The 8,990-nt window shown below is 34.8% G+C and overlaps 2 protein-coding genes and 1 long non-coding RNA gene across 3 annotated transcripts; 2 read left to right on the forward strand and 1 right to left on the reverse strand.

Annotated features, from left to right (window-relative positions):
- The first annotated feature begins 393 nt into the window (after positions 1 to 393).
- Chrac-14 (DNA polymerase epsilon subunit 3 Chrac-14) lies at positions 394 to 1,022 on the forward strand. The gene is made up of 2 exons (XM_075299352.1): positions 394 to 704; positions 820 to 1,022. Exons 1-2 carry the CDS (start codon positions 501 to 503, stop codon positions 961 to 963), a joined length of 348 nt encoding a protein of 115 aa, XP_075155467.1. The 5' UTR covers positions 394 to 500; the 3' UTR covers positions 964 to 1,022.
- A 949-nt stretch (positions 1,023 to 1,971) lies between these two features.
- APC7 (anaphase-promoting complex subunit 7) lies at positions 1,972 to 4,441 on the reverse strand. Its single transcript, XM_075300158.1, has 4 exons — positions 4,285 to 4,441; positions 3,731 to 4,226; positions 2,733 to 3,391; positions 1,972 to 2,676 (listed from the first exon to the last, which is right to left on the reverse strand). The coding sequence occupies exons 1-4, from the start codon at positions 4,354 to 4,356 to the stop codon at positions 2,143 to 2,145; spliced, it is 1,761 nt and encodes a 586-aa protein (XP_075156273.1). The 5' UTR covers positions 4,357 to 4,441; the 3' UTR covers positions 1,972 to 2,142.
- A 3,130-nt stretch (positions 4,442 to 7,571) lies between these two features.
- LOC142231556 (uncharacterized) lies at positions 7,572 to 7,998 on the forward strand. The gene is made up of 2 exons (XR_012720825.1): positions 7,572 to 7,747; positions 7,805 to 7,998. It is a non-coding gene; the product is annotated as an uncharacterized LOC142231556 (long non-coding RNA).
- Positions 7,999 to 8,990: the final 992 nt, after the last annotated feature.

The following is an 8,990-nucleotide window of genomic DNA, read 5'->3' on the forward strand; positions in this document are numbered from 1 at the left end:
AGACCAGAGGTCTATAGATTGTTTCAAAGATGCGTTGATACTAATTGCTTAACTTTGGGAAGGAGCCGCTATAGGGTTAGCCAAGACATACCGGCTAGACCTAGGGTGGATGCATGGATACCTGCAAACCCTCCTGATCCTGAATCTATTCTAAATATACTAAAGGAATGTAGCCCAGATCTTCCAACCGCTGATTGGAAGAACGGTCTTAATACCCACCTTTAACAACTAGAAAATGTAAGATTTTCACAGTGAAATTCGAAATTACTAACGGCCTTAATAAATTGAGAAACAAAAGTTCCAGCATGAAAAAATATATTTACTTTGGCAACACTTACAGCAAAATGTATATTGGACAACAAAACATAATAACGTTCCAAAAAAATTTGACAGAATACAAGGCATAAACAGAGTGTCACATTCCTTCAGAAATCAAAGCGCCAATTTCTGCAAACCCATCCAAAAATTTTGTTTGTGTTCTATACTCATTATTCCTCGAAATGGTTGAACGAATAGAAGATTTGAATTTACCAAATGCTGTAATTGCACGCCTATTAAAAGATGCCTTACCTGACGGAGCTAATGTCTCAAAAGAGGCCAGAGCAGCAATTGCGCGAGCAGCATCGGTTTTTGTAATATTCCTGACGTCCACTTCGACATCACTGGCACGGAAACAGAACCACAAGACCATAACGGCAACAAATGTGAGTCTGTGCAATTTGCAGGAACAGGGCATAATTTAATCTTCATTAATTCCAAACCGAAAATAATTGTGGTGTCGAAATTCAATATCGAATAAAGAAATGTTTTTTTTTTCAGATACTCGATGCCTTAAAGCAGCTAGAGTTTGAGAGTTTTGTCGACCCGCTGACAAAGGATTTGGAAAACTACCGTAAAGTTGTGAAGGACAAAAAGGACAAAGCCAAAAAAGATACAACTGATGGCGAAAAAGATGCGGCGTAGTCGTAACTTATACTAGATTTAGATGATATTAATAAAAAACTGTAATTAAAAAAAACGAAGACTTTTGGTAAATCACGCTTTCATTTGGCACAAAACAAATTTGGTAATAGGGAGAATACCTTGTTCCAGTTCTGCTCCTGCATTAAGTAGGAGCCTTCAAAAATCCGTTTTGTTCATGAACTTGACTCGTTTTAAAAGTAACTGGATCTATTCTAGTCCTACGGGGGATAATCTCATAGGTTGTACTCAATTAGAGGGTTTCTTAGTTTAGTTATGTAGACCTCTATCTTCCTTCATGTTTCAGGTCATTTACATTGTACCCACTAAGAGGACTTTCGCCTTTAGGTATGTAAATATTTTTCTTTCTTCTGACCGTTTACCTTGTTACGATACAGCCTTTTGTCAGTATCTAAGGAATCAATAAAATTTAGGAAATCCCACACTGTATAAGGTAATTAGTATACATTGAAACAGCATACAATAAAGAGTTCAATAATTAATGCAATCATATTTAAATAACCAATTCATACAGGGTCTAGAAAGCGATCTGATATGCGACATGCAGACGGACAAAAAATCGTATATACAATTGGACATATCATTCTAAAAGTCAGCCGCATAACAGGATATGGACGAAGGAAAATTGACTAAGTGTAACTTGGTCAAAGACAGAATTGACTATATTGTGCTAGAAAACGATTTTTAGAATTCTCGTACACCTATGGATCATTTAGAAAAGCACTCACATGTTATTTGAAAATGTCGACTCCAACACGGACTTCCACACAAACTTTTCCCTGGCAGAAAAGCGAAACACCGATATCCAATATCGATGATAACACTGTAAAATTGGGTGCATAAATTCCCATACCTATAGAAACAAACCTTCCAAAACATTACAATAAAATGCGTTTAACACGAAATGCCCAGAGTCTGCCTCAAATCAGTTTGAATCTGCTTACTCACCTGATTGACCCGTTTTTATTAATAAACGAATACGACAAAACATTAACTTTAAAAAGTGTTACTAGGTAATAATGTATTTCGTATAATATGTATGTATATTTTAATGATAAATTGAGTATATGCAGGAAATGACATGAACTTCTTTGGGGGGGAAACAATAATGGGATGGATGATTAAAGGAATTGTATTAATACACATCAAGCAGTCTTAAAACTAATTTGTTAATTCAGCATTAACATCTTGCCAGAATGGATCCGAAAACGTATCCGATTCATCATCATCGTTTTGTACGGCTGGAGAGGATAGTTCAACGGCTTCCACTGATGGCTCATCACACTCTATGGGCCATTCGTCTTCATTTGCGGACGACACCATCGATGTATCCTGTTCATTTTTTGTATTTGTCCATTGAGCATTGCCCAAAGCATTAACTCCATCTAGAGCTCTTTGATAAGTCGGTTCGTTTGACAAAGCCGTTGTATAATATTCCAATGCACCATTGAGATCCTTCTCGTGAGCTAAAATATCACCAAGCATTGTGAAAAGCTTGTAGTGGGGATAAACAATTACTTGTTTCTTTAATAAGGCTATGGCCTCTTGCGTTTCTCCCTCGGAATGACAAAGTTCTGCCATTAAAGCAACGGCTGGTGCATAGTGCTCATCTATTTCCAATGCTTTACCAACCACTTTCTTGGCACTCTTTTTAGCATTAGGGTGGGCAGAATTGACTAAAGTGCGAGCAAACATCTAATAAAGATAATAACTTTTATTACAATTACATTATATTTACTCTTGATACTTACCACTAAACTCCGTGGAGATTCTCTAAAATACCGTACTGTCAACGCACACATGGTTTGAGCTTCCTTAGCCCTTTTCATTCCAACGTAACAATGAAATAGGCCCTTATACACCTCAAACCGATAGTTTGCGATATATTGTGCCGACCGAAAGTAGAAAATTGCATCTTTGTGGCGTCTAATTTGAAGGCAAATTTTTCCTCGCAATAATTGAGCTTCTACATTTCGTGGATTTACAGCTAAGGCTTTATTGGCAAAACTGGAAGCCTTATCCAATTTGCCATTAGCATAAAAACTTTGTGCCAGCACAAACCAATGACCAGATGTAAATTCGTGTATATTTGTCAACTGGGATGTAAGTTTTTCCAATTCCTGCAGTTTCTGATTGTACTCGAAGACTACAGAAAGACACATTATAGCATCCCAATTGTAAGGATTCAGCATTACCGCAGTCTCCAGATAATGTTGGGCTTGTGTAGAATTTCCATAATAATAAAAACATTTGCCTATCAGCGTTATTAAATATTCATTTTGATGAAATTTAGTTTTGTTGTTTATGTTCTGAAAAGTCTTTGAGGCTTCCATGTGTTTGCGGCTGTAGAGTTGTGCGTGTCCTTTAATCCATGAGCTTAACCACTCAATATTTTTTTGGACTGCACTTGCTACAATGTAGAAAGATAAAAAAAATGAAAAATTTGTTAATTCTCTATTAAGGTGGGTATTAAGTTCGAGTTTAGCCACTAAAATCATCATTTTTTCACGATTACTTTTCTTTAATAATCCATATTAATGAATACAAACCTTTGGGATATTCCCCGTCAAGTTATAATGAAGTCTGCAACAAATATGTATAATTTTATAACTTTTTTTACTGATTTAGTTTTCACTTTAGTGAAAATTGGCGGCTAAACTCGAACTTAATACTCACCTTCAGGGTGTTCATTCGACCAATTTCCAATTTGCCTTATTACTATTTAATTAGTCCAAATAATTACACATACCATTCATAACCAAAGAGTTTACTTCTATTCCATCGACTCCCAACTCCAACAATGAATCAATTGCTTCCAATGCCATTGGACATTCACGAAGTACTTCTTTGTAATTTAAAATAGCTTCGCTCGAATTGGAACCTCCATGATGTATTAATTTTGCCAACAGCAGATGTACTTTCGGTGTTCTAGCCTTAGCAGGCAAACTTTGAAGAACTGTTATAGCTTGAGCGCTTTCTCCCAACTCACGATGCGACATAGCCAAACGGTATCGTGTTTCCGTCTCGTTAAAATGATCGTAAGTGCTTTCAAGGGAAATGAGATGAGAGTTCTTGTAGCGGGCCATGAATTTTCGCATAAGCAATGCAGCATTTAACTGTTTGATTGCCATTCGATACTGCTTTTCTTCATAACATGAATTGGCATGGAACATTAGGACATTGTACTCAATTTCAGGAGACGCACAAGTACGTTCATTTTGCAGCAGTGTAGTGAGAAGACTTGCCTAGAAAAAAAAAAGAATCAAGGAATATTGCGTAAAGTACTTTATTTTTGCAACATACCGCCGTAATGACACTGCTGTACAGTTCATTATCGTATAACTTTTTAATATTGTTCAATAAAACAGTCTCCATCGCACCAAACAAATGAAATTGTTGGTTTAGTTTTCTTTGAGGAGGTGCCAATTTTTGCAAAACAACGTCAATAGAGAGAATTCCATTTTTATTCGTCCCAATCACACCGTAGGATTTGTTGTTCAAACAAGTTATATAACAGATGTGGCAACCATAGTAAGTATTGAATCTATCAACCCTGCCAACATTTTTTGAATTTGGGGGCGCTTCTGAGAATCCCCAGTACGTTGAAAACAATCATATACGATATCAAAAACTCGTCGGAAAAGCGCCGTCACTATTAAGAAGTTGTACCACGCCAAGTTACTACAAAGGTTTCGCATGAGTGCAATTATTAGGTGCCTTTATAGATCAATTTAGAACGACGCCAATAAGAGACCCTCCAAACAATCAGAAAAAGCACATTTTAAGATAGTGGTAAAAGAATCATTGTGGTCGAGTAAAACACGTTTGTTTAGATATTTAATAATTTGATTAATTATTTACAAATTCTTAAAAATATAACATTTATACCACTATCACATCAAATTTAACATAATTTTTTGCATTAATGATGAGGTAGAGTTACAAGTAGCGAGTTACATGTTGCAGCGTCTATCAGTCAGTGTTTTTATTCGATGGAGGCAGCGTGTCTGTAAAATATTTGAAAAACAATCGCTTTATTCCATTTGGAAAATCAAAAATTGTTCACCAATATACCTTTCACAATTTTAAGCGTAAAATCTATGTTTTCAGAACTTTATTGCTACTACTGGTTGCGCTTGGCGTTTCACAAAAAATAAAATGGCTTTTGTAAAAGTAGTGATGGCAAAATACATGTATGAAGTACATTTTGTACTTTATGATATGCTGCCCCCCATCACAGTAGGATGGTTGTAGTGACATTTACGAGTCTGTGGTAGCGATGAAGATGAAATGGAACTTTGAAATGCTGGCAGGGAATCTATCATCTAGTTGACACTAAAGGCCGGTATGCACCTCTAGCGAAAAATTTCATTCCCATAAGAAATGCATTGCTATTTATGCTAACGAAATTTTCGGTAGCGCTCAATTTCGTAAGCTGGTACGCACCTCAAATGAAAATAACAGGGTTGTCAAAAGCATATTTTGGCAGCAAAAATTTAATTTATTACAATCATTGTGTGCGTAAAAGTTTTAAAAGGTCTGTAAATAATAAACAATTTATTTGAGGAATATTTGGAACATATATTAACAATTTTTAAAAGCGATTAGCTGGTTTAAAATTTGTGTACACAGCCCTGTTTTTTTTGTTGTAGACTTAAATAAATTTTTGCTACCGAAAATTTCGCTAGAGGTGCATACCGGCCTAAACGGAAACATCCCACGCGATAGTCATCTATATTGTTGTTGTGCTTGTGATATTACTATCAGCAAACTTCCTGGCGATTCGAAATAGTGACATTTTGGAGAAAGACAATAAAACAAACACCCAATTGCTTGCAGGGTTAGGTTTATTCGTGGGCAGTGCTGCCTTGGAAAAAATGGACAAAAATGCAATATGATTTTGACATTTGTTCCCTCATATTTGCCCAAAGAAATGTAATAAAAACCGCGAAAAACCCTGCCAGCATTTCAAAGTTCCATTTCATCCTCATCGCTACCACAGACTCGTAAGTGACACTGCAACAATCGCCAACTGAAAGCGTATGAAAAAGTATGAAATGTACATAAAAGTATTTTGCCATCACTATTGTTACAAGAGCCCTTTTATATTTTGTGAAACACCAAGCACAACTAGCTTCTTATAATTTATTTAAATAAAATCTGCATCTATCGAGAATAAAAACACTGACTGATAGACGCTGCAACATGTAACATGCCACTTGTAAATCAACATCATTTTGAAAAAAATATGTCAAATTAATAAACATCTAAACAGTCGTGTTTTACTGGACCACAATGATTCTTTTACAACTATCTTAAAATACACTTTTTTTGATTGAAGGGCTCTTATTGGCGTCGTTCTAAATTTATTAAAAAGGCACCTAATAATTGCACTCGTGCGATACTTTTTTGTAGTAACTTTGCGTGGTACAACTTTTCAATAGTGACGGCGCTTTCTCGAAGAGTTTTGGATATCGTAAACGATTGTTTTCAACGTGGTGGGGATTCTCAGAAGTGCCGTCAAATTCAAAAAATGTTGGCAGGGAATATGTACTTAAATTTTATGAAGATTTGTTCTACAAGCAACAAAAAGCAAATGCCGGAAAAATATTGTTTGGAACTGAATCTTTCTGAAAAAATAAAAAAAATCGAAAATTTAATCTTTGAAACCATAGACCTTATCATACATAGATGATCCACTATTCTCTTAAAAAATGTGTCAGTTCCAAAAATTAATTTTCTGACATTTCGTTTTGATTTTTTCGTAAAGAGTCAGTCCCAAACATTAATTTTCGCGCATTTGCTTTTGTGTTGTTCGTAAAGAGCAATGCTGCTCCAAATTAAATTAAATATTTTCGCGGTTTTGGTCACAATTTTTTGTTCAAATACTTTTACTTTGAACTTTTAATATAAGGGCTGTTTTCTTTTTGCACTGATAACCAGTGCTAAAAGAAAACGCAAAAATGTTATCAGTTCAAATTTCGATTTTGATTGGCAACACTTGGCCCCCAGCTGTCAAAACCAATGTATTGTTTACAAATAAAAATACGCGGTAGAAAATTAATAATAAATTTAAACCATAAACGAAAGAGTTATTATTTCTCGAAATAATAACTCATTGAGGGTTTGCTGTCTACCTTTCCACAAGCTTTATTGAGATGAGGCAAAACAAAAACAAAACAGACTCGTTGAACAACTCAACAGTGAAGTTGAAAAAAGATTACAAAAATGAATCTAGCTTCCACTGCCGCCGTCAAAGCTAAAATAATTTCGGATGTTCCAATGGAAGTATTCATTTGAAAATGGAATGCAAACTTGTAATACTCAATTGTCTTTTGTGTGGCACTCATTGGGCATAATGGTGGTCTTCAACAATCCGAATTATCGTATCTGGTCGCATATTTGTTGCTTTGGAGAATGATGACACACTTGGTATTCAATTGCAAAAACATTCAGACGTAGACAAGGAATTATTCAAAAAACGATCGATTGTTGTTTGTACCGATGTTGATGTACAGAAGGTGCTAACCCTGCCAGCATTTCAAAGTTCCATTTCAACCTCATCGTTACCACAGACTCGTAAATGTCACTTCAACCATCATGAAAAGGTACATAAAAAAGTACATGCAAGTAATTTGCCATCCCTACTGTTAAAAAAGCCATTTTTTTGTGAAACGCCAAGCGCAACCAGATTGTTATATTTTAATTAAATAAAAACGAAAATAAAGTTCTGAAAACATAGATTATACGCTTAAAATTGTGAAAGGTATATTGGTGAACAATTTGGTGATTTTCCAAATGGAATAAAGTGATTGTTTTTCAGATATTTTACAGACACGCTGCCTCCATCGAATAAAAACACTGGTTGATAGACGCAGCAACATGTAACTCGCTACTTGTAACTCAACATCATCATTAATGCCAAAAATTATGTTAAATGTAATGTGATAGTGGTATAAATGTTATATTTTTAAGAATTTGTAAATGTTTAATCAAATTAATAAATATCTAAACAAACGTGTTTTACTCGACCACAATGATTCTTTTACAACTATCTTAAAATGCACTTTTTCTGATTGTTTGGAGGGTCCCTTATTGGCGTCGTTCTAAATTGATCTATAAAGGCACCTAATAATTGCACTCATGCGAAACATTTTTGTAGTAACTTGGCGTGGTACAACTTCTCAATAGTGACGGCGCTTTTCCGACGAGTTTTTGATATCGTATATGATTGTTTTCGACGTACTGGGGATTCTCAGAAGCGCCCCCAAATTCAAAAAATGTTGGCAGGGAAGCCACCTATTAATGAAAAGTAACCATTAAAAATACTATTTTCGCCAAACACTCAAAATCAGTGAACCCTCTAGGTTACTAAAGCCAATTTAAACGTATTTTACTTAATGGGAATATTGAGTTTTGAGAAAGTTTCAACTCTAATAATTTTTTGTGTACGTTTGTTAATCTAACTAAAAACAGGAAAAAATTAACACAAAGAAAGCGTAAATAATTAATAAATCCGTGTTTCTCACAAAACAGATCTGAATTTCTTAACAATTTTAAATTTCACCGCAAAGGCATTCGTGCTTTTCTGAGCTCCATTTTTTTCTTTCAAACTACGAAATTTCATGGAAATTTGACGACAATGTAAAAGAAATTGAAGTTTTTACATTCTTCATCGGCTTTAAAGGGAACATTCAGTCTTCTATTAAAATTCACGGAGAACCGTAAAATTAAGACAATGAGCAATCTTGAATTTCAATAATTGTGTAGATAATCTGTAAGTTATCTTTTTCGAGTTAGCCGCCATTTTGCATCAGAGGTATAATTTTATACTGTTTCGAACTTAATACCCACCTTTATACTAAATAATAAACTATTTACAATATTTATTTTATTTTATTCTATTTATTTTTTTTTGTATACACTCCACCATAGGATGGGGGGTATATTAACTTTGTCATTCCGTTTGTAACACATCGAAATATTGCTCTAAGACCCCATAAAGTATA

The sequence above is a fragment of the Haematobia irritans genome, chromosome 3 (assembly GCF_050003625.1).
Source record: "Haematobia irritans isolate KBUSLIRL chromosome 3, ASM5000362v1, whole genome shotgun sequence".
Classification (NCBI taxonomy): domain Eukaryota; kingdom Metazoa; phylum Arthropoda; class Insecta; order Diptera; family Muscidae; genus Haematobia; species Haematobia irritans.

Coding starts and splice junctions, on each gene's coding strand:
- Chrac-14 (XM_075299352.1), top strand. CDS start 501: ATGGTTGAACGAATAGAAGATTTGAATTTACCAAATGCTGTAATTGCA. Junction 705..819: donor AGACCATAACGGCAACAAAT/GTGAGTCTGTGC, acceptor TTTTTTTTTCAG/ATACTCGATGCCTTAAAGCA.
- APC7 (XM_075300158.1), bottom strand. CDS start 4,356: ATGGAGACTGTTTTATTGAACAATATTAAAAAGTTATACGATAATGAA. Junction 3,392..3,730: donor AAACTCTTTGGTTATGAATG/GTATGTGTAATT, acceptor TCTACATTGTAG/CAAGTGCAGTCCAAAAAAAT. Junction 2,677..2,732: donor AATCTCCACGGAGTTTAGTG/GTAAGTATCAAG, acceptor TATCTTTATTAG/ATGTTTGCTCGCACTTTAGT.